Source organism: Schistocerca americana, chromosome 3 (assembly GCF_021461395.2).
Source record: "Schistocerca americana isolate TAMUIC-IGC-003095 chromosome 3, iqSchAmer2.1, whole genome shotgun sequence".
Lineage (NCBI taxonomy): Eukaryota > Metazoa > Arthropoda > Insecta > Orthoptera > Acrididae > Schistocerca > Schistocerca americana.
The window spans coordinates 317,523,548-317,550,326 of NC_060121.1; the positions used below are offsets into that span (position 1 = coordinate 317,523,548).

At 37.1% G+C, this 26,779-nt stretch overlaps 1 protein-coding gene across 1 annotated transcript in view; it reads left to right on the forward strand.

Annotated features, from left to right (window-relative positions):
* LOC124607368 (sodium- and chloride-dependent GABA transporter 1-like) overlaps window positions 1–17,946 on the forward strand; it is a 168,898-nt gene extending 150,952 nt beyond the window's left edge. Inside the window, exons 12-13 of the mRNA XM_047139682.1 lie at window positions 9,512–9,685; window positions 17,835–17,946. Coding sequence (XP_046995638.1) covers window positions 9,512–9,649 — 138 coding nt within the window. The 3' untranslated portion in view covers window positions 9,650–9,685; window positions 17,835–17,946. The remainder of the gene's footprint in view (window positions 1–9,511; window positions 9,686–17,834) is intronic.
* The last annotated feature ends 8,833 nt before the right edge of the window (window positions 17,947–26,779 follow it).

The following is a 26,779-nucleotide window of genomic DNA, read 5'->3' on the forward strand; positions in this document are numbered from 1 at the left end:
TCTTAACGTCATCATTAAGGAGAGTTCCTATATGGAAAGTTGTCTTGATGTTGCATTGTATGTACAGAAAGAGGGAACAGACTGTGCTATTCACACAGCCATGTCAGCTAGGCATGAGCAGAGTTACAGAGTTTTAAGTTGCCATGATGCATTTCATGTATGCAAGAAAAAAAATCATTCAGATCTTCATCTGTACTCTGTAAACTACTGCAAAGTGCATGGAAAAGGTTGCCTTCCACTGTACGATGTATTAAGGTTATATTCCTGTAACATTCGATTATGGAGTGCAGGAAGAATGCTTAAATGCCATTATGCATTCTATACTTAGTTTAATCCTGACGTCATTGTTCTTATGATAGTGATGCAAATGGGACTTTGGTATATTCCTCAATTCCATACTTCATATGTGTCACTGAAATTTTAAAGTAGGTGTTAGCTGAAAAGTTAGTGTCTTTAAGTGTGTACAGTTCAGGCACATCTATCTTCTGCATCTCCAAGATGCTGACCCATGTGTTCAGCGACTATGTGACCATTCATGCTGCTATTATTTACATATATTCAATATACGCTGTTAGTCCTAAGTGGTATCACTCCCAACAAACTTGAAACATAATGTAGGATGAATTGTATGAGTATTTTGTAAGTCATATCAACAATGTAAGAGAAGACTGATTGCTACTTACCATAAAGAAGACATGTCAAGTTGCAGACAGACACAGCCAAAAGACACTCACGTATAGCTTTAAGCAACAGCCTTCACCTGTAAAAGACGCGCGCGCGCACACACACACACACACACACACACACACACACACACACACACACACACACACAAGCAAGTATACCTCATACACACACAATCTCCAGCTCTAGCATCTTGGCCCAAGATGCACACACAACTGCCAAATCCACCATTTCAGCCTGAGATGATGGAGTCAGCAGTCATGTGTTAATGCGTCTTTTGTACAGTAAGTAGCAATCTGTTCTTTCTTTCATTGTTGATATTCCTACCTGGAGTTTCCATTGTTTTATTTTGAAACCAATCTGCTCTGTAGATTCATTGCACTTCCCAGTATTCTGTCAATGAATCAAATTCTACCCTTGCTTTATACATGACTGAGATTATGTGATCATTCAATTTTATATCCATACAAAAAGCTGCACCCAGGTATTTGCATTAGTTGACTGATTTCATCAATATTATAGTCATATGATACTGTAATGTAATTAAACTACAGCTATCCACAGAGGACCAGTGTGGGGTGTAATTGTCATATGACATCAAAACTTGGTAGATATTCTACTGCATTAATGTGAAACCTATTTTTACTGGAAAAATTAGTTCTGGTTCTGGCCACCAGGTGCAGATCTGGCACTGTGAATCCAAGAAAGACATATGGAAAAACTACTATATCTAATGGATTAGGAACTGGATGTGGGCAGAAAAGATCAAATAAGTGAGAAAGACTTAATGTTGATTTTATTATAAACCATCACTTACACACTGTGAGGTTCCAGTGGAATTTGAGCATCAGTTCTTGTACACTGGCCTTCATATCATATCAAGTAGAGACCACACATCAGGTGATCTTGCAGGCTATGCATCTGTAAAACCCCTGGAGATAACACATTCATGGAAGGTTGCGTTAAGTGGATTTTTCACTGGATAAGTGACATGGGGTGTTGCCCCATCTTGCATGAAATCTGTGGTTTCCACACAGCTGCACTCTTCCAAAATAAGGAATGACATGCTCTACAAGGAGATCTCGATATCTTACAGACATCATGGTATGCCTGATAGGCCTCCTGAGTGTATTCTCTACAAAGAAGATAAGACCAAGAACAAAGCTGCTTGTGAATCTGCACCACACAGTCACATATGGGAGTGCCATAGCTCTTTTTGCACAACATACAATTTAACAGTTCCCCAAATTTGGCAGTTCTGTGTATTCACTGTACCTTGTAGTGTAAAATGTGCCTAATCACTCCACAGAATATTGCCTGGCCACATGTTATCAACTTCAGTCTGTGCCAGTAATCGAAGAGTAAATTCAGAACATTGCTGTAGATCATTAGGTTCCAGTTGTTGCACCATCTGGGTCTTTTATGGGTACCACTGTAAAAAAGACCACAAAATTTTCTGTACTGTTGACCATGGGATGGACAATTCTCATGGCACTGTACGAACACTAGCGCTACCTGGGGCATATGCTGCATGATCAGTTACAGCAAGAGCAACCTCATCAGTAACTTCCACTAGGATATGATGCCTTCCTCTTCCAAACTCATCCTTGTTTCCAAATTTCATTATGATCTTCTTTAAACCATTTAATGACAAGAGTGTCTTCTCAGATCTTTCATTCAGTGGTACTCTCTGATACTCTCAATGCATCACTGTAATGGCTGCTGTTCACATAAAACAGTTTCACTAATAACACATGGTCTCTCATCTCGAGAGCCATACTGTTCACTCACATTATGGCTTGTCATAGGAGAGTGTGGATGTCATACCATCACACCAGTGATATACAGTGCCAGATTTTCCCCTGGTGGCTAAAACTGGAACTAAATTTTTTCCAGCATAAATCAGTTCCGAATTAACCCATGAGCTCAGGTACCAAGTTTCGCTGCCATATGATAATTACAGGATCTTTATGAGTAACTGTACTTTATTTATAACCACCAGGCACATTTTTTCATTTTGTGAAGTCCACAATTTTACATTCTTGAACATATAAAGCAAATTGCCAGTCTTTGTACCATTCTGAACTCTTTTCAAGAGCTGACAGGATGTATCTGTGCAGTTTCCTGCAGATACTATTTCATTATAGATGGCTGCATCACCTGCAAAATGTCATAGATTATGATAAATTTTGTCTGCTAGTGATTAACATAATAAATAAATAAATAACATACAACATGAGCAACAAAGGATTCTATATATACTTCCCTGGGATATGCTTGAAGTTACATCTATATCTGTCAATGACTCTCCATGGAAGACAACATGCTGTGTCCTCTCTACTGAAAAATCAATAGCCCAGTCACAAACTGTCTTTGATGCCCCATATTATCACACTGTCATCAATAATCAGTCAAATGGGATGGGTCAAAGGCTTTTGGAAATCAAGAAATATCACATTGAACTGACTGTCTTGATCTGTGGCTTGTCATATGAGAAAAGCATAGTCAGAATTTATGTGACTAGTGTTTTCTGAGCCCATGTTGGCTGGAATGGGCTAGATCATTCTGAGTAAGATACCTTTATCAAAAAACAATGATGATGTGACTTACCAAACGAAAGCGCTGGCAGGTCGAAAGACACACAGACAAACACAAACATACACACAAAATTCAAGCTTTCGCAACAAACTGTTGCCTCATCAGGAAAGAGGGAAGGAGAGGGAAAGACGAAAGGATGTGGGTTTTAAGGGAGAGCGTAAGGAGTCATTCCAATCCTGGGAGCGGAAAGACTTACCTTAGGGGGAAAAAAGGACGGGTATACACTCGCACACACACACACACACATATCCATCCACACGTACACATATATACATATGGTATATGTGTGGATGGATATGTGCCAATGTAGGGTCATGACTAGTCTTGAATGGGCACAGGAACTACATCTGGTGATTCAAAAGCATTTGAAACATTGCTCCAAAGAGAAAGGCCCATGCATACACATAGCTTTTTTCCACTCTGGTATTCTTCTCATTAAAGGAAACAACAATGAGGTTCCTGATAGCCCTTTAAAGGGGTAGTACTTCTTAAGCTTGTGAATATTTAATATAGGCTAATGTAATTTTACTTCCTTAAGAGATTTTATTCCTTTTGTGTGCTGTGCACATGAATCCTGGGATGTGGTGAGAAAAGGATCTCACTATCCTTTGTTAATTTCCCTTTCAAAATGAGTTATTTTTTCCATCTTCCATACAAGAGTCAGGTAACAAGATTTGGCAGTTGTGACTCACATGCTACACTCATTGCTGTAAATGCATACACACATTAATTTGGCTGACTTTAGAGGGAGGTGGCATAGGTAGCAATATGCATGCAGTACTGTTTCATATACATTATACTGGTGAAATTAAGCTGTATACCAGATTTATAACCACTGTTGGCAGTGACCACACAAAACACTATCTGCTCGAAGTGTTTAGATGTGTAATTTTGCACATTTCATACACAGTTTTAAAGTAACAGAAGTGCACAGAAAAATGAAATATTTGCTAAATGTTGTTCTCAGAATTATAATTACACTGCCACTGATTTACTTGCTGTCAAAGGCCTGCCAGTGAATGATAAAATTTTGAAAGATGTGCGGATGACAATGCACTTCTCAACAGCATACTAAGGCATGGTCTTGGTCACTCCAACTGACTTCTAAACATAATTAGCTTCAAAACTTCCTGGCAGATTAAAACTGTGTGCGAGACCGAGACTCAAACTCAGAACCTTTGCCTTTCGCGGGCAAGTGCTCTGGTTCGCAGGAGACCTTCTGTAAAGTTTGGAAGGTAGGAGACAAGGTACTGGCAGAAGTGAAGCTGTGAGGATGGGGCGTGAGTCATGCTTGGGTAGCTCAGCCGGTAGAGCACTTGCCCACAAAAGGCAAAGGTCCCGAGTTCGAGTCTCAGTCCGGCACACAGTTTTAATCTGCCAGGAAGTTTCATATCAGCGCACACTCCGCTTCAGAGTGAAAATCTCATTCTGATAATTAGCTTTATGATACAATATTAATGCATCAACACTAGCCTTTAACACTTGCGTTTATTAATATACTTAATGCCAATAGCACTACCCATACATTTGTATGCTGGACACATTGCAGCCACTTCCTAAAAATTAACAATTGGTAATTTTTCTTGGAATGGTAATTTCCAACATTTGCAATGTTTCAGCTTTTACTATGTTACAGTTTACTGAGACTGACAATACGCAGAAGATAATTAGTAACAATCAATGACAAAATTGATAGAATCTTAAAATTAGTTAGAATACACATAAAATCAAAATATTTAAAAAAATAACGGTATCAACGAGGGAAGTCGTAAGTAATGTGAATAATTCAGAACTTCTTCTGTTAGCATTTTGTATCACTGTTGCTCATGGTGTTAGATGATTGCTCCAAGAAGTACCAACCAAAAATGTGGACTAGAAATGTTTGGGTAATCCAAAGAACATAAAGGTATCAATTAGTACTACAGATTGCCAAACAATGAAATAAATTGAATATGCATTTCAGTAGCACAATGGTGTTACAAAGTGCGCAAAGCTGTGCATGCACAGCAGAGACAGTTTACAAATAGCCGTGATCGATCATAACACCTTTACTCAAATGTACATAATGCCTTGTTTGAATAGCTGAAAGTGTCACCTTCAGTTTGCCTCTGCCTCCAATAGGTACTTGTTGGTAGAAGCTGGAAGTCATTAGAGCTAATGCCAACCTATACAAGCTACTTCCGTGCATCATTTCTGCCATAGCAAACAATCTGTACAATATAGAAAGCTACAGGTACTACACAGCATTGTCTACCTGCAAGTTTCTTCACCATAAACATCCTAATCCCACCATTCCCAGAACTCTCAATGGCAAAAGATGCAACAGCCAAACAGTATTAAGTGAGGATATCCAGCATGTGAATGAGTCATTTTAACAACAATATCAAAAAAAGGATAAATTGCTACTCGCTATACAAAGGAAACACTGAGTAACAGAGAGGCACAACAAAAAACTGCTATACAATTTAGCTTTCAGCCAAAAGGCATTCTGAAGTGGAAAAAACACACACATTCACATAAGCACAACTCACCCATATATGACCAATGTTTCTGGCCACTGTGGCTGATTGAGTTGTAAACATGCATGACAGAAGAATCAGTGTGGTGGTGGGGGTAAGGAGGTGGCATGGGGGAGGGAAGGAGGAAGGAATAGCAGGGTGGGATGGGGGACCATGAAGTGCAGTTTGTGGGATCATGCAGAGATGTGGTTGGAACAGGGGGGCTGCTAGATGTAGTCAGATAGTTTGAGAGGGGAGGAGTGGGCGGTAAGGTAAAGGAGAGAAACGGACAAGTGGATGTGTTGGTGGAATGGGAGGCTGTGTGATGCTGGAGTGGTAGCAGGGAAGGGGATAGGTAAGTTGAGGATAGGGCCTAGCAAAGGTTGAGGCCAGGAGGGAATGTGGGATATATTGTAGGGATAGTTCCCACCTGTGCATTTCAGAAAAGTGGGTGTTGGAAGGAACAATCCAGATGACACAGACTGTGAAGCACATTGTGTTAGGCAGCATATTCAGCAACTGGGTGGTCCATCTGTCTCTTGGCCACAGTTTGTCAGTAGCCATTCATGCAGACAGACAACTTGTTAGTCATCATGCCACATTGAATGCAGCACATTGGTTGCAGCTTAATTTGTATATCACATGACTGCTTTCACAGGTAGCCCTGCCTTCGATGAGACAGGAGATGCCTGTGACAAGACTAAGTAGATGGTGGTGGGAGAATGTCAGGCCTTGCATCTTTGTCTATTGCAGGGATACGGGCCATGAGGAAAGGGACTGAGGGCAGGAGTGGAGTAAGGGTGGTCATGGATATTGGATAGGTTTGGGGGCAGGGTAATGCCATTGTGGGAGGAATGGGAAGAATAGTGGGTAGGATATTCCATATTTAAGGGCATGATGAGAGGTACCTGAAAATCTGTAGGAGAATGTGTATCAGTTGCTCCATCCTAGATGGTACTGAGTCACGGGTAGGGGAGATTTCCCCTTTGTGGTCAGGTGCTGGGAATGTAGGAGGTGATTGATGACAGGAGGGACAAGGCATGGGAAGTTTGTTTCTGTACAAGGCTGGGTGGGTAATTTTGGTCAACTCACTGAAACCCTTGGTATATTTTGAGAGGGCTGCTCGTGACTGCAGATGTTATGACCACAGGTTGGTTGGCTGGTTGATTCAGGGGAGGGGACCAAATGGTGAGATCATTGGTCCCTTTGGATTGGGAAAGGGTGGGGAAGCAAAGCAACCATGTCCTTTCAAAGGAATCATCCCAGCATATGATTGAAGTGATGTAGGGAAATCACGGAAAACCTAAATCAGGATGGTCGGAAGCAGGTTTGAACCGTTGTCCTCCTGAATTTGAGTCCAATGTGCTAACCACTGTGGGGGGGGGGGGGGGGGGGGGAGGGGGAGCTGTTGAAGTGGAGGTATTGCTGGTGGCTGGTAGGTTCAATATAGATGGAGGTAATGATGTAGCCATCATTGAGGTGGAGGTCCAGATTTAGGAAGGTGGGTGATTGGGTTGAGGAGGACCAAATGAAATGAATGAGGGAGAAGGTGTTGAGATTCTGAAGGAATGAGGATAGGGCATCCTCACCCTTGGCCCAGATCACAACAGTGTCATCAATGAATCTGAATGAGATGAGGGGTTTGGCATTCTCAGTGGTTAGGAAGGATTCATCTAGATGACCCATGAATATGTTAGCATGGGATGGTTCCTTCTGTACTGTGGATTTGTTTGTAGGTGAAGCTTTCAAAGGAGAATTAATTGTGGGTGAGGCTATAGTTCATCATTGTGATCAGTTAAGTGGTTGCATGTTTGGAGTCAGCTAGGTGTTGTCCTTGTCAAAACAGTCATGTGATCTACAAACTAAGCTGCAACCACTATGCTGCTTTCTACATGGGCCTACCTTCTGCATGAATGGCTACAGACAAATTGTGGCCAAGCGACAGTTTGGCCACCCAGTTTCTGAACTTACTGCACAATACAATGTTATTCACTTCAATTATTGCTTCACAGCCCAGTCCGTCTTAATACTTTCTAACAACGCTAGCTTTTCTGAACTGCACGGGTGGGCACTCTCCCCGCAATATATCCTACATTCCTGTAACTTCCCCCTGGCCTCAGCATTCACTCATCCTGTCCTACATTTACTTATTCCCTTCCTTGTTCCCACTCCAGTACAACTAAGCTTTCCATTCCACCAATGTACCCACCTGTCCTCTAGTCCTTTTCCCATTCAATACTACTCTCCTCTTCCACTTCCCCCCTCACTCCACCCAAACCTCCTGATTGCATGTAGCAGCCCTACCCTGTCCCCACTATGTTCCTGCATGATTCCAAAAGCTGCACTCCACATCTTTCCTTCACGTCACCTGACTTCCTCCCCCCCCTGCCACCCCACACCACATGTCGCTTCCATACCTGCACCCCTACACTGCTACTCCCAACACACACAGTTACAACTCAGTCTGACTGAAGTAGCCAGAGATAGTGGTCATGCATGTGAGAGTTGTGGTTGTGTGAATGGGTGTGTATTTACTGCTTCAGAAAGAGGCTTTTTGTTTGTAAAATGAAATGTATAGCAATCTCTCTGTTGTGTCTGTCTGCTTCTCAATGTCACCTCTATATGGTGATTAGCAATCTATAATTTTCATAATAATGTTGTTAATTCATCCTGGACTTTCCATTTCTTAAGTTATTTCAATGTGTGCTTAATGAAATTGAGACTGGGACTTCCAAAAATGGAAATACTATGCAGGAAAATGTCGTAATTAGGGATGTACTAACAAAGTTCCACTAGCAGTCAAAGATGTCTGAGAAATATGCAGGTAACAACAGCCTTTTTCAGACAATATCAACTACATAAGCCCATATACTGCCAGATGTACATACACATGTATAAAGAAGTGAATTAATTTTTAATTGTTAGAGAAACAGCATTTTTTAAATAAATGGTTGCTTTTAATTGTCTGCTTTGTTCCCAGGCCTACATAATATGAATATGTTCATAACATAATACTCTCATGTATTGAAAGTCAAGTTTTTTTCATAATACATGTGTGTCGTAGTAGCTTCATCTGAAAAAAAAAAAAAAAAACTTTTCATTGACTAAAATACAACAGATTTTCTAGAACCCTTATTGAGATAAAAAAAGCAACAAATAACTAATAATTTTGGCAGTGTTTAGAAGCCATTTGTAGCTTGTGTAATGATTCATCTAAATTCAGGGTCTGCAGTGTGATGTTGATAATCAATTGGGACACGTGTAACAAAATATAGGAGAGATTTCGGTAATCAGTGGATCTGCCTTGGAGACTAAGCTCTGGCTGAAAATTTTTCTTTTATCATTATTAAGCTAGTCTGGTTGCAAGTTTCAAGAATGCAAATTTTGACAAAACTTCTCTTTAGTTAAATAGCAAATTAGTGTGAAATTTGTGTCTGTTTAAATGATTTGAATCTCTATCATGCAATCATTAAGGTTAACTTAGAAAAGCTGTATTCTGTTGAGATAAATTCTAGCAAACCTGGTGATAATCAACAATGTATAAAGTCCTTGAGACATATAATGCCTCGTCTGAAAACCATAGAAAATAATGTAATTACATGCTAATATAACAATTTACATATTTTTCAATGTTTAAATTTAAAAAGTACTGTTAACCTGTTGATAACTTTTGCAACTATTATGAACACGTACATTATTATAGAAATTAATAGCGATATAAATATTTCCAGAATTTAATACGAGGCCTCAAACCAAATATTAAATCACGCCAAAAGTTGCCTGCAGCCCAGAAGACAGCAGTTATTCCAATGTCTGAAAGCAGTGCTGGTTTGCTCACAAAGAACAGTTCATTTCTTAGCCAACAATAAAAATGAACCTAGTTGCTGAAATGTGGAAATGAATAAGTAAGTAACATGTTTAAAACTCTAAACTCTTAGAGCTATTAACATGTGCAATAAAAGATGTGGTGAGTGGGAGCATCAGCATGAAAGTTATGAGGCAGTGTTCAAAATACTGTCGTTCAAGATGAGCAAACTGAAAGCACAGCAGCTGTGATTTGATAAAATTTACTACCATAAATATTTGTCATGAACTATTACTAAAACACAATGAATTTTAACCACAGAGCAAACACACATCAGATAAAAGAATTTGTTTATTTTAAATTATTGTTATGAGATCGTATGTTCAATAATATTTATGATTTGTTCTGTAAATATCAGTCTGTGAAATACTCATGTATTTCAGGTCACTGCTTTAAATAGCAGTTAATGATACTTTTGAGATGGCAGCTGTTTAAAACATTTCTTAAATGGGGCAGTTTATTTCTAAAGAGCACAGAACGTATGTGATTGGACTCAATAGCATAATAAGTACTGAAATTCAGTTGAGAATGTGACAAAGCAAGAGCTTAAATAAATTAAAATTTTCTGTTGTATTTTAACCTCTGGTGTGCTCATCAGCAATCACAGACATGTCAAAACAAACATAAGCCTCAATTCGTACCTTAAACCATATGCAACATATTGAAGTGAACTCTCAGCTACTTGTTTTCCTTATATAGTAATATGTTAAATTACTCATTTTAGCTATAAACTGTGTGAAATTCTTTTCAAGTGTCATCAGCAGAATATTTCAGTTACTACAAAAAATAAAGTGAAAATGAAGTCCTGCAAGAGATTACCAATGTTTGCCAATGAGTTGTCATTTAATATTTCAAACATAAAGGCAGTAAATCATTTATGTAAGTTTCAACTGGAATAGTTTCCAAATTTTTCACTTATAATGGTTCCGTCTGTGCAAATGAAGAATATGATTTCTGCACTAAATGATACTGCACTAAAGTTTTTCTGTGACAAACTGAAGCTATCAAGACCTCATTCAGTGTTGAGGGAGATAAAGTCCAAATTGTTGCCTAAAATGTTCCGTTAGACATAGGCAGTACCGAAGCTTGAACATGATAGCAGTGTCATTTGATTCTAATTTTAAACATTGTGATAACTAAGGGGGGGGAAATGTACCTCACAACAGAGAACAAAACATTAAATTATGAATTATTTGTATTAAAATAATAAAGAAAGGTCATAGAGACACTCACATCCACTATGTTTCTAGCACTGATTGTATGTCAAAAGAATAAATGCAAAAGTGATTTTCATGTCAATAATGCAAAAATTGAGATCCAAATGTAGAAAGACAAACCACAGAGAATTTAGTGTATGCTCATGCTTGCTGGGTAAGTAGTTTGGGGAAAGCATAAAGATCTGTGAACTGTTGATGTTTTTACATATTAATTGATCTACTTTGTACAAAAATTAATTTATGAACTTCACTATGTCAAGAACTACCAGAAAATTTTTCCATCACTTTCTTTGTGAAACTCCTTTACATCAGACAGTCCAGTCTGTGTAAATGATGTTTTCACACAATGTTTCAATTATAATCTCATAATACTTCCAGGCCTCTACCAACACCTTGTCAAACTTTGTCACTTTTTTTATGTTGATTAATTTTATACTAAATTATATTTCTGGTATCTGTCTTTATTTATAGTTATCAATAGATTGAAACAAAGTTGAGCAACTGAGACCATTAGTTATGGACTGATGACCCTGTAGTTTTGTCCCTTTCTCTCCAAATCAACCAACCACTAGCTATAATTGCAAGAAAGAGGAAAAGAAATTCACAGTTGATTTTCACATCCTTTGTTATAATGAAATTGAAGTGTCTCCATATAGTGGTGTAAAGTTTCAGTTGTGCAGAGGTAGTTGTTTAATGTCACTATCTCAAGAAAGTTTACAACACCTTACTTGCATTGGACATTTTCAATCAGTTTCAGTTAAAATCAATGTTATGTGAATTGAATATTCTGTATTAAATGAACTACTTGTACCTAATTATCCCTTTTGAAATTAAAAAAAAAGTAATAATCTTCCTAGCCATGTAAGTGAAGTTCTTAGTGACTGTTTCTGGATTACTGCAGTCAGTGACAAATAATGCCCTTCTAAAAGATGCTGCTCATATTTACAACAGCCATGAAAATTTTGTCTCTGGTACAAATATCAGTAATGTGTCACATGAAATCAATTTAGATCTGGGACTAATTGTTGTGATAAGCTAATTAATTATTAGATGTATGTGTATGTAACTGATACTCTGTTACTGATAAGAGACCTTTATATTTCTTAAAACATTACATTTCACAGCGTAACTTATACACTATTCATAAAACATGAGAATATGAATGAAGAAGATCATGTATAACAAGTGTTTCCTGACAACTGCCTATCAGTATGTGAATTTAACAATATATGTTAATGGGATCTTTAACAGAAATAAATGCAATAAGGGAAAGGATGTGAGAGATGCAAAAGAAGGGACAGTCACTACATTCCTAGCATTTGTTCCCTTGCTGTCAGAAAGACGATAGGAAAATGGAAAGGAAATCAGGGTCCTCATTTTGTAAGGAGAAAAGTTAATCCTGGCTTTAATCATGGAAGACAAAGTGCAGGAAAGAACTAAGAAGTAGTAATCTTGTGATTTCATTCCTGCATTGTGTCATGTCTGATTCTTTGTTCAGGGCAAACTTCTATTTCTCACTAGCAGATGTAATCAGTTCGTTTCTGAACCTTTGTCTTTTTGTTAGTGTGTCCACTTTGTTGATACGGTTTTACTAACAATTAAGAAAGTGCTGTTCAGTGTAGTATTTGGGTCTCATAACTTCAAGTTAGTAAGCAACACATATGAGTGCTGCTGAGTAAGTAACAGTTACATTTATTTCCACAGTCAGTAGTTATTTCAGTTTTGTATGAATGATGTCCTATAAAACATGACTTACAACTGACAACCAAACTTATTAATGAAAGTCATGGTATAAAAATAAAGAACAATTGATATTATAATAATATTATAAGTACTTTGCCATATTTTATTCATGGTACTTATAGGGAAAGTGCATCAGGAACTAATGTCTTTTTTTTTTTTTGTCCATCAGGTTAATTTCTATAAGTTCTCATAGAGTCAGTACAGCACACACTAAGATCATTTTCCTTACAAACATCAAAGAGATAGGCAGCTGGTTAAGAATGTATTTAATAAAAACCATGATTTAAAACCAAACACAGATGTTTAATTATCAACATACTGTTACATCTAATGTTCAGAAACCACCAGAGTTGCCAGTTATGAGTGAAAGAAGTTTTTTTTTTTTTTTTTTTGACATAGGCTTGTTAATATCAAATTATATTGTGAACATACTATGTTCAGTGGCATAAGAAAACAGTACATGTAAGAGAACAATACAACTAAGTATGAACTTGTTGAAATGAATTGCACAAGAAATGCAGTACGTGGTTATCAGACCAGAAATAATCATTCAGCTTCTGTACTGGTAAAGGATAGAGCCACAGTTGTGTAACAAATCAGCAAAACATTTGTTATAAAAAAAAGCATCAGAGCATCAGGTTTTGATATTTTATTTGAGATGTTTGTTCTTCAAGTTTGTGAATATCTATTGAGATATTTTCATGAATAAAACTGCATATTATTAAATATTTGAGGTACAAGAAACTGTATTTGGTGATGTTCATGTATATTACGTGACTGTCTTCTATTTTAAATAGGAGTACAGGCTCAAGGTATGTAAATAATGCTAAAGATTTTTTGTGAGTGTTGCTAATGCTGGGAGTAGATGATAATTGACATAGTTACTCCTGTGAAAATGGATACAGGATATATTGCTATTACAACCATTAGTTATGCCACACAATCTGATGTTATTAGAGATTACCAAATAGTACACTTGTTAAATCAGTAATTTTCATTTTTATATTCTTACTGTCCAGTTTCACATATGTGTGCTGCATATCAATGCACTGTAAGTGTCATATTCAGTCAAAAACATTTTAATAACTTTATGCTGAACTGATATGTACTACCAAATTTGTGAAAGTAACATGTTGCTTTATAAAACTATGTCAAATTTAATGATTGGCAGAACTTGAGAATAACAAAGAAGAACTTAATTATAATACATGTTTTGCCTGTTTGATGTAAAATGCTTACTGAAACTTATTATTTCCAACAATTACAAAATCTAAGTGCTGTTACAGTGCCATATTTACACCTGTGTATAATCTGCATACCTTTCTTTAGCAGATTTAACTAGCTTCAGTCAGCTGAATGCAGTAGTGTGCAGTTAAGGAAATGTAGGCTGATGAGAAGTGAAAACATGTTACTCTTCTCTAGTAATTTTTTCTACTGTATCTGTTTTTCTTTATGACTGAGCACCAAGTCCTCAGTTTACATCATTCATTGCTGTAAATTATGGATTTCCCTTTTGTTCTTCCTTAAACACACTGGCAGCGATTGATTCACTGTGTATCTCTTATAAAAGGCCTCTTACAAGTATCTTTTGCAATAGTTCACAGATTAAATACTGTACTATCTTTGACAGTCACCATTTTTTCCATATCAGATATCTTGATTTCAGTCTTAAATGATTTTCTGTATTCTTTCCCTTCTTTTAGCATACCAAATTTCTTTTCCTAAAAAAAAAAAAAAAAAAAAAAAAAAAAAAAAAAAAGTGCTTAACGTTTCTATTGCTGTGTGAGAATATAAGTTTACTGGATGTCATTGCCCTTATTGTTAGAGAGAAAATGGCTGAGAGTTACATCTGAATGCACTGGGTTCGTAATTACTCTTTTTCATTTCTCTATTATAAACATCTGTTCTATACTTATTGCTCAGATAAAGTATTATAAATAATGATTTGCTCAAGCTGCTCTACAAGAAGACAAAAATCATAGCATGAAGTATTCTCTTATCTTTATTTATCTCCACTCATAACAGAGGAATATCACTGTTAGTGAATGCCGCTATTATTTAAGCAAAAGGCCAAATTTCAGCCATTGTCATGTTAACTCCTGAAACAAAAGGATTTGCTAACTAATTCATTGCTTTAATGCAGTATTAATTATGACAGTTGATTTAAGAAAATGATGCCAGTATTGGGCTAGTGATATTATATCATATATACTATAATTTTAGAATTAAAGAACTATTGTGACAGATGTCACCAATTAACATTTACTAATAAATGCAGTATTATTGAAGTATTATCACAATTGTTGTAAATCTGTTTTGAAGATTAGTTACATGTGTGGCAAATAACATTTAATTACTTTTGTGTCACTTTTAACTCCACTAGAAAAAGTGCTATGAAAGTCTTCCTTTAGTTTGCTACTAAAACTTTTCTCAAAGAGTTCTGAAGAATTATTAAATGTTGCTGTAAGAAAATAAATTTTTAGTTTGGAAATAAAATATTTATACACCAGAAACATGTTAACTAGAAGGATTTGTACTGTAACATTTGTTTACTGTATATGAGTTTGTCTGTAGCATGTAGAAATTATGTTAATGGAACAAGAAAATAATAAAGGAGTTAGTGGCTGGCTCATTAACTCCATTTAGACATTAGTCTTAGTCTAGAGTAAAAGACCATTTCAAGTGTACATAAGTAAAACTGAAAAGAATTCTGGTTGAGTAATAAATGTTGCAATGTTTAGGTCAAACAGGAACTTTTCTACTAAATTTTTGCTGTATGTACAAAGAAAATAAAACAAGAAAATAGTTCCTTATTGGCCTGACAAATCTGGAAAATGTAGACACCACAATGAAAATACATCCACTGATTATGTAAGGAGCTTTTTTATGTAGCAAAAATATAGGTATTTATCAGAGCATTTTCCTCTGGAGAAATGTCTATAATGAGGGAAGGAGACTTACGTATTTGATAGTGTCTCTTCTGACTATGCTTTGCAATTACGTTGCCCTGTCTCTTCTACAAAAGGAGTTTCTGCTGCTCCAAAAATATAGTGTAATGTATGTTTTCTGCGTTTTCCAGGCAGTATTTACAAAGAGAAAAAAATGTGTGCAGCTTCCTGTATTTTAGGTGTTGTGTGTCTGAGCTTATGATGTGCCATGATTCAAATTAACATTGATGAAATTACATTTTATATGGAAAAAATTGTCAGTGTTGTGTTTGAAATATAATGATATTAAACTGCTATTAGCTGATCCTCTAGCACATTGTTTCATTCACAGTTTTTGAAGTTTTTCATGTATGGTGAGTAAGCTTTACTCAAAGCAACATCAGATCTGTATGGATGATTTTTTTTTGATTTTATACAGTTTGTTATAATATATAGGAAAAAACAATGTAATTCTAATTGTATTGTATGTTTATTGGTCCTTTATGTCATATTTTGGGCAGAAAGTGCATCATGAAATTGAACAAGTCAGAGTAAGTGATATGATGGTATATGACACGTGCAGTCCCCCAAGAAAAAATTTTCCATAGAAGTGTTTAATTTTTAAATACGAGGTATGAAAAAAAAGGCCAAATTTGTATTTTTGAAAATAATTTTATTTATTCCTCTACTCAGTGTTAAGCCCTTCAAAATATCCTTCATTAGATATTATTCACTTATGCCATAACTTCTTCCAACTTCTGGAATCTCTGTGATAGCTTTTAGCTCTCTCTGTGATACATTTTTAATCTTGTCCATGCTTACAAAATGATAACTCTTTAAGATTTTGTTTCTACAAACAAAAAAAGTCAAATGGAGCCTTGCATGGAAAGACGGATGCTAGTCCATCATTATGGTATTGTTTTTGGCCAAGAAGTTGCAAACAGGGAACAAAGCGCATTATTGTGATGCAAAACCCATTATTGTGACGCAAAATCTGTGGTTTTTTCATCAGAAATCTGGGTGTTAAGGTACCGAGCTTGTAACTAGTACTCCTTACTGATTTCTCAAAGTTATGAAACTAAACTGTTAACATCGAAAAACAGTGTGTGCATATCCTTCACATCCGACTGTCATCATTGAGCTTTTTTCATTCTTGGTGATCCAGAATCCTTTCCACTGTGACCATTGAGCCCTAGTTTTGATGTAATATCCATACATCCTTTTCAATAATCTGTTGTGAGACATTTCAGTAGTTCTAGCCACTCCTGAGCATCTTGCACTTGCCACCATTTTTGTTCATAATTCAACAATTTTGGAACAAAATTTGGTGTCACAAGTTATGAACCAAAACGTCCAACATAATCAAAATACAGTATGAGCCAGTTGATATATCTTTCAGCCCCTGACACAAAAGAATATATGGTCAATATGTAAAGTTTTTTCTTGGCTTATTTTCATTTCTGTGGCTCTCACCAACTTGAATCAGTCATCTGGGCCTGTGCCTGCTGGTACAGCTGCAACTTGGATTCCAGTTGTTGGCAGCATACTCTTTACACAGAAAATTCAATATGTCGATGAGTGTTTTCACATCAGTGAACTAAGATATTTCTTATTTTTCATTATACTTTTTAAATGAGAAATGATATTGATGGTTTTTAACCAAAAGAGGTGTAATAACTACAACTGAACAAAGTTCTTTGTAATTCTTTTCAAATTACGCTGTTTATTGTGGAACAAATAACTATTACCAGTTTGCAGGTTAGTATTTTGTATGTTTAATACCCACACAATTATGCCAGGCTAAGAAATACTACTTAAAATACATTTTCACATTAAAAATTATTTACTGCAAGTGAGAGATTGCTGCTTTTACTCCTCAAGTGCCAACTAGTAAATGTATTTTGTCCAAAAGTGAAATACCTAAGAACAAAATGTCAGACATCGGTTATTTGTATGAAGATGACAATGCTAATGAGGATTGTGTATTACAATGGCTGGCGAGTCATATTAAAAGAAAAATATTCAGAAAACAGCAGCAATAAAGAAAATTGTCTCAAAAGCACCAAAGCAATAATAAATCTGAAATGTTTCTTACCGTGCCAAAATTTCTATCTGTGAATATATCTCATGGTGCATCTTCACAACAATGAGTAATACCAGAAAATTTCCATGATGTGTATTCTCAGCCTTCTCTATTGACACAGCAGAGGAGATCATGGAGAGAGAATGATTTTCACGAAAAGCTTTCTTTCTGCAGATGCTTTAATTTTTTTTTTACTTACACCAGATATTTTTCTTTCAGGTTCCAAAGATACAGAAAAGCACAATGCATTACTGGTCTCAGTATTTTTCTGAAGAGTTATTTACTTCTGCATCAAAACTGACAAACATGTAGTCAGTAGGAAAAAAGTGGTATCAATCACGTTGAACTTTAAGTATTTCTTTGGTTTAAATTTAATAATAGTCATGATCTAGTTTTAATACAATGGAAAAAGAGCAGTTGTGTTCTAATGACATGCTGATATTGCTGGCCCAAAAAGAAAGAAAATTTACATTTAACTAACACGTCTGCCTGCTGTGTGCAGATATAACCAGTCAATGGGCATGATGGACATCTGTGATCAACATTAATGGAGTGTCACTGTGCTTGGTTTAGAACAAGAAAATTGATTTTAAAGTTCAGTCTACATTTCCCTGAACTGCTGGATGTTTTACAGCAGTGGTCATCAAACTGTGGCTCCTGGGCCGCATTTGGCCCAAATCAAGTGTTTGTGTGGCCTTCAGTTTTCAGCCATATTTTTGAATAATATGCACCTAGCAACCAGCCGTCGAATCTGAAAATGTCACCTAATGTTGAGAGTTTTCTTAAGAGTGTAGTTTTCTTGCTCAGTAACAAACAAAAATGTTTGGAGAGTTATGCTTAATTATAATTGATGCTGATGAATTTGGCTGTGAGCTAAGTAAAGCTGGGCACTTACCCAGTGTCTTATAGTTTGTCTTCCAGCTCTGACAACTCACAGGAATATGTGACTTGTGCCAGTCAGCTGCAATGGTATAAATTTTGACGTGGAAGTAAGATGGATTTGTGAATGTGCATTATAGAGATGGTCATCTTCAAATGTGGTACTCATTTATAGCAAGTAACATTAAATTAATTAAGAGTGTTGTAATACAATGCAATAAGTAGAAGAAAAATGATATTCAAAACATTTAGTAAACATTTGTGAGCATGTTTCATATTGCATAACACATTTAAAGAAACATTGCTCAGAAAAATTCTGAAAAGCTTTTAAGGGTGTTGCAGGGTAGGTTGTAATGAGAAATAATTGTTAAAGAAAAAATGCAGTATGTTGTACCATTTCTGACATGAGTTAATTAACATTAAAGTTACCCAGTCAGACTGTTGCATGCACAAACTCCATTGGCCCACCAGGTACAATCAGTATCAGTTGTTCTCATAGCATAGATGACAGCACATGAGACTGCTCAGCCTTTGGCTCTGGTTTGATCCTTACTACTGTTACATGTCCAATTTTTGTGTCACTCTTTTGTTCAGTTTTAGACAATGAAACAAAGAACATTTTTGGCGATACTGTCTCTGGTGGGCCACTTGCATTTGTGCACACAGTGTCCTGATTAGCTAACTTCAGTGTTAATTAACACATAAATGGTGCAACATATTGATTTTTTTTCTTAACAGTTATTTCTCAGCACAACATACCCTGCTTAAAACCTTCTCAGACTGTTTCAGACCACCTTGTACAGCCACCTTCATAGTTCAGCAGTTGCCGGCACAGTTACTCAGCATCTTTGGTTAGAGGAATGGCCATTCTTTGCAATTAAAAAAAAGTGTAAAATTCTCATGAGAGAATTTGAAAGATGTCATGCAATATCCATACAGAACCACTGATGACATAATGTCAAAGGAACAGACCGAAAGAAAGAAGATTGGAAGAAATTGATCAGTGTGTCTGGCTGCTTTGTGAGGAACCAAGTTTCAACTCCCAGTATTCCTAGGGATTTTCCTTGGTGGGAGGACTGAAACAGGTTACACTCATCCTTGTGATGCCAATTGGATAACTACTTGAGTGAGATGTAGCGACCCCAAAGTGCTGCAACCCACCAACTGTTGGGAGCATGGTGTGCTGACCCCTCGTCCCTCCATACTGCATTCAGTGCCGCCATTGGCAAAGGATGACCTGGCAGGTGGTTGGTCCCATTTGGCCCATCAGGGCTTGGAGGTGGAGCAGCTTTAACTATTTGAGTGCAAGTGGAATTACTATTATTAATAAATTAATCTTCTGCTCTCTCTCTCTCTCTATCTCTCTCTCTCTCTCTCTCTCTCTCTCTCTTTCACACACACACACACACACACACACACACACACACACACACACACACACACACACAACACGACACATGACACAACACTTTGTCAGGCAATTACAGTGTTGCAGCTTAGGGATCACTGAGAGTGGCACCAACCTGAAACAGAGAACGGTCAACAGGAAGTTCTCCAAATGATTAGTACTTGGGTTCGGTGGTAATATATTGGGAGCCTACTATAGGTAGTCTACTAGAGTCTCATAACTTACTCATTTATGCAGATTTCCAGTTCATAATAAGATCAGTCTATATGTGATGCAAGGTGCCACTACACAATGTCTGTATTGGCTCTTGAACCAAAAAGTTTGACAACACTAATTGAAATGAAGATCCACAAAAGACATTACGTTCTTGATGAAATTTCAGCTGGAAATGACAAGTCCCATGAATAAATGACCTGAGATGTATGAGCCTGAGAATGAAACTGAGCCTTACACATGTAAAAGGTACAAACATTGCAAATTGGCCAGTCCCTATTTCTTGTGATGACAAAAGATGTGATGGTTATGTTCATTTCCCACTCACTGATGATCTAACTTCTCCAAGAGCGTGTAGATTAACTTCATGTAATAGCAGAACCAAAATCCATTGAAAAAAATGCAATGTATAATTATGTGTTCTGAAGCACAAACATCCCTTCAAACTGTTTCACACATGGAGGAAATAGGCTCATAGCCTGTTAGATTATTGTCAGTGATTTTTCAGTGACTGTTTTCCAATGACTTTGACTAAGAATTTAAATTTACATTCTAGTTTACACACGAATGAGTAAAAATATTTCAAGCAGTTTCACACACAGAGGTACTACTATGTAATTGCTTGTGGATGTGATAAATATGCAACTCACCTGTCAATCATAGTTTATGTACATGCAAGGCATACATAACATACAGTACCTTATAAATAACTCCTAGCCTGCATGGATGTGTGGATGTCACAGTTTTATGTACATCCAAGGCATACATAACATGCGGTAACTTATAAATAAATCCTAGCCTGCACAGATGCTTGGACGTGTGGCTCATTTTTCATAAACTTAAGAAAAAAGAATTTTTTGCATGATTTCACTGTCTAATGGTTTGCTGAGATGTCAAGGGCTCCCATTATCTTCAACAAATTCGCGACCTTCCTCAAAACAACTTACAAACCCTTGTTTTACTCATCAAGACTCATCAAAAGGAATATTTAAGATTTCTAAAACTCTGCCACATTTCATTCCATTCTTATACCTAAATTTAATATTAATACTCTGAATCACATTTGTACAAATTGCTGATACTAGGAACACCCACCTAACCTTTTTGACAACTCACAACAGACCAAATATACAGTAAGGCTAACCCTGTACTGATATTTTTCAGACATGTTCATCCATGCAAAAATGAAAAATTGGATGAATCAGTCAATACAACTAGTGAAATAACAAAATACCTATTACTTTTTGAACCCATGTTGTATATCAGTTTACAAATATCAGGGCTAACTTTTGGAGAACAATATAGCATGAAAACTAAGAGTCTCTGAAATGGCAATGGATTTCAGAACTTATAGCCTACTTTGGATATTTCATATATTTTATGGTGAGTAGTCACTTTATTGTTATTATTATTATTAAAAAATTAATAAATTTAATCATTATTAAAATTATACACATCTGTGGCTTGTTAAAAGTGATAGTGATGGCAGGCTACATTTATGGGAAAGGGTGAGGAGGGGTGCAGCTTTAGTTATAGACAGTGACAAAAACACAAACAGTGAGCTGTGACCCCTCCAGAACTCCAGAAACAAATCCTGGATCGTCCCCTGGTGCATAATAGGAAGTGCTGTGATGTTTAGACCTAAGAAAGGTGCACTATGAAGGAGTTATACAAATGGTCACAAATGGATATTCATTCAGGTATTCTTGGAAAATGCAAAACTGTAAGCTTTGGTGGCTGATGGATGAATGTGTGACTGTGCAGTACAATTTCAGAGTTTCACCATGCAGCTGACAAGAATGGTAAATGGGAGACATGTTCTTACCAGGGCATAAAAGTTTTGTGAATTTCATTCTGTATACTCAGTTGGACAGTAACCTCGAAGACAGGTGCATGTATAATATACACAGATGTCAGCATTTAAGGGAGGATGTGTAGTTGGGCTCAAAGAAGCTGGTTGGAGTAATCAGTGAATTACCTGACTTTTGAATACAAGAATGCCACTGTTCAATGATGTTGAGAGGAATGGGTAAACCACGGCTGAACGCAGCATCAACAAGGAAGTGATCAACCCTGAGGCACATCAGAACATGAGGCCTGAGCAGTCACCAGAAAGGCACTCTGAACCCCATCATTATCATTGACCTGATGTGCAACTGATGCTTCAGTGACTACAAGGACCATTAATAGGCAGCTCAAAGAAAGGAGACTGAGCTCATGGCACTCCTTGAGCTGACTACCATTAACCTCTGTACACTTACAAGCATGTTTGCAATGGTGTTCAGCACATTGAGCTTGAAATCTAACTGACTGGAGTAGAATTGTCTTCAGTGATGTGCTTTGCTCTGAACTGAGCCCTGATGACCAGCAAAGATGTGTCTGGAGATGCCATGGGCAGCAATGGGTACCAACCTGACTGTCACCCAGCATACTGCCTGATAACCAGGAGTGATGGTCTGGGTTGCCATTTCATTTCATAGCAGGACCACTTTGCTTGTCATCCATGGCACACTTACTGCACAGGGGTACATCGATGATACTCTCTTATGCTGGTGAACGCTGTAGCTGAAAGCTTTATGTAAGTGTCTCTCAATTGTGCCTGTTTGGAAGTTAACATGTCTTCTTTACGGTAAGTTACTATCTGCCTTTTCCTACATTGTTGGATATATAAACATCTTTCATGTTCTCTCTCAGTTCAAGGATTTAAGGAGAGAAATTCTCAGATTTATGATTTATAGCTTTGATTAGTTCTTTTACTAAAGGGCACATTTTGATTTAAAGTTTTATTGAATAGTTTATAGAGATTCTCCCATGTACCATTCACACCAAATGCATTGTATACCTGTTACCATTTTCCATTCCCTCATGCCTTCCTACATTTATCAGAATTAAATAATGTTTTATGAAACATATAAAAGTATCACTTTTTGTTAGCCTACATTCCCTATGTGACTTTACATAGTAAGGGCTTTATGGTCAGACAAATAGTTTTGAAGGCTGTTATGCTTACTTTCCTCTTTTTTATGTTTGTGTGAATGTGATAATGGATGTATGTGTGTCTATAGTTATTCCTGTAAGTGCAGATTTCACCTTGTTACAGCTATAGCATTGTAGTATTTTGACACACTGCAAATAATTAATGCTATTATTGTATGAGTCTATTTTGATGTCTCCAATGAACAACATATTCTTTATATATTGGTATCTTTTCCAGAAAATTGTCTAGACAGTTAAAAAATTCTTAAATGTTGCTTGCAGGTGACCTATACAGAATTTCTATAATCATGCTGTTGTTCCCTAGTTTTAAATTTATTGCTGCAGCCTCAGGTATAATGTAGGTATACAGTTTCATTTAGTTATACACCCCAGTACTCTGCATCATTCATTGTATACTGAATGTTCTGGTAATTTAGTTTAACTTTACTCCCTGAAGTAGCTCAGTCACCTGTATGAGGTAATTTGTTACAATTTACTCTAAAAAGGCATCCATATTGCCATTGCAATTGAGAATTTTATTTAACTTATCTCTCTCTGTGATAATTTTGCTTATCTTGTCACACACAAGATTTCTGCTTTTGAAATGTAGGTGCATCCCATGTTTGATAGGTAAGCATCTGTCCCAATTTACCTATATACACTATTATACATTTTCCAAGCACCAATATTTACTGCATTTCTTACTGATCTGATTATAAAACATACTTCACTCAGTTTAGTACTGAATGTGGTATTTCCATTTTAGTGTGTCAATGATGAAAACTTCTAGGAATTTGGTTTCATTCACATTTCAACATGGTTATCATTTAGTGATATAGTGGAGAGTTTTATAGTGGGAAGTTTTATAGTCGGAATTTTGAGTTTGAGCAGTTTGAAATGTTGGACCATCTGTTTTATTTACATTAAGGAACAGTCACATTGGTTTGTGTCACGAGTTTATTTGGGATGTGCTACTGCTCACTACAGTCTGAACTGGTTCTTTTGTCAGATGTGGAAATAGTGGTGTTGTCAACAAAGAGAAAGGTTCTGTTGGTGGGTAAAGCCAAGACCATTTATGTAGAGCAAGAAAAATAAGCAGTCTAAGACTGAGCTTTGTGAAGCCTCATTTTTTGTGGTTTGTATAGATGAAAGTGCAGTAGTATTGTAAAGTTTAGAAGGCTTGATATCATTTATTTGACTGTATTTAAACTAGTCATGGCAAGTTCCTCTTATTCAACAGGAATAAAGCTTTTGCTGTGAGCTGGTGTGATTAACCTTGTCAAAGACCTTGGTAATAGTACCAGCCAGCTACATAAAGGAAAAAATCTAGCGGTAATAAAAACAGTAAGTAACTGAGCAGTTGTGAGGCATTTATCAGGTTGTTAATCAGAGTAAGGCCTCATGCTTCTTTTCTGTTACTGACAGCGTTAATACTCAGCCACATACAGAGAATAAGCTATTTTACTTGTGCCATGGCCTCAGAAACCTTTGCATCAACAGCACATACAATGAACGCCCACAACAACACGTATCACATTCTCATAACTAACAAGTCTACCTCGGTTTCATTGTGTAAGTAAAATTTGAGGTTGGTGGCTTATTCATTGCTATGTGAAAGCAATCATAAAAGGCCAGACAATGAGGAATAACATGTTGACTGTTGCACATACAGTGAAGGATGTTTCACTGCCAGGTCATGGCATCGTGTGTGACACTCTGGTGTGGCCAGTGGCAGGCACACAGCGATAGGCATAAGGCTCTCCTGTGACTGCTGGCACCCTCACAGTAGTCAACATGTTACCTCTCTTAAACTAATGTCATTGTTAATAAAGTAGGCTATAGAGGAGGGGAATTTTTATTTAATGTGTAACAAAACGCTCTTTATGGGCCAGTACAGGGATAGGTTTTGGTGAACAAAAATATATTGTAGCAGAAATGTTGCCGGCCGCAGTGGCCAAGGGGTTCTAGGTGCTTCAGTATGGAACCACGCGACTGCTACGATCGCAGGTTCAAATCCTGCCTCGGGCATGGATGTGTTCGGTGTCCTTAGGTTAGTTACGTTTAAGTTGTTCTAAGTTCTAGGGGACTGATAACCTCAGCTGTTAAGTCCCATAGTGCTCAGAGCCATTTGAACCATTAGAAATTGTTACCAGGACTGACACTGAAATTTTGAGTACAAGAATGAAGCATTATAGTTTGGAAATACGTACCAAGAATAAACAGAATATTTGATGCTGATGCTTATTTAACACGCAGTTATCTTGTTAAAAATATTATGAAATGGATAGATTCCTACTCACTGTAATGCTGACATGTTGACTAGTAGACAGGCACAGAAAAAAGGTTGTTATATATGTGTTTTCGGCCAAAGATTTCTAAAGCATAGGAAAATGCAAACACATCCAGGGTATTGTCCATGGAGGAATTCTAATCCCCAGCCAGAACACGCAAGCCATCCACAGCACGACCATCCTGCCCGGATTTTCTGGGAATTGCCCGCTGGGATTTCCTGACTTCTGTACCCCCGACTAGTGGCGTGTGCTGCGCTAAGCCCTTACGGTGCTACGGCCGGTATTACACTATCAAATTTCTTTGTCAAATATCTTTGTCCAATATCTTTGTCAAAGATATTTGATGGTGTAATAGGGAACTTTGTCAAATGTCGTCCAATATTTGGTCAAATCTAGGGCCTTGCTGTAGATTTGATCAAAGAAGTCGCTTGTCTTCTGTTCACTGCAATGTGACATGTTACCACATGGAGCGCTAGCATCGCTGCAGTCTGTCGTCTGTAGTGTTTTTATAAACATTTCGAGTAAATAAAATATGTGTGTGCCGACAACTACAAAATTAATAGAGATGTATGAAGCTGATGAGGCACTTTACAACGTGAGGCACGCTGAATACAAAAAGAGATTACGAAGATTGGATACCTGACCTAACCTAACCCTCTCCTGTAGCAAGGAATCAGAGTGTTACAGTGAGCCTGTCTTCTGCACATGTAGCAGTTCTTAAGCGAATATTGTGCTTTGTGATATGAGGATACACTTCATTGAGCACATACAGAAATGTATGCTTATCCATTCTTAAGTAATTGATGTACGACTTGACGTCCTTCACTATAAGCTCACGTAACAAGTTTTGTTGAATGCTTTTTTCGTGTCATCGTAAAACCCACGGCTTCACCCAGCTATGTTTCCTTTTTTTTCCCCCGCTTCTTTTCCGCATATGCACACAGTGCAATTGTGGTACATGCAACTGCTGCGGTTAATAAAAAGTTGTTGTTGTCAGCCATCTTGAACTTTGACGAAAAATATGACGACAGTGTAATACCCCTTCTAGCGTTACGTCAAAGATCTTTGTCAAATATATTTGACAGAATATTTGATCACATCATTGATCAAATCTTTGACAAAGAAATTTGATAGTGTAATACCAGCCTACCTGCCGTTCCTCCTTTATTGTCAGTGTTACGGCGCGTTTACACTGAGTTCGGAACATTGTTCACAATATTGTTCGCAACATTGTTCGTGGCTAGTAATGGACTACCGATGTTCGCAACATGTTGGCAACATGTTCGCAACACAAAATCGATGATTCATGGCTGTGTCGGTAGAGATCAAAGAAACGTTGTTCGTGGCCTGCTACAACTAAATTCCGCTACGCAGGGCTAGTGTTCGTTTGCTCTGAG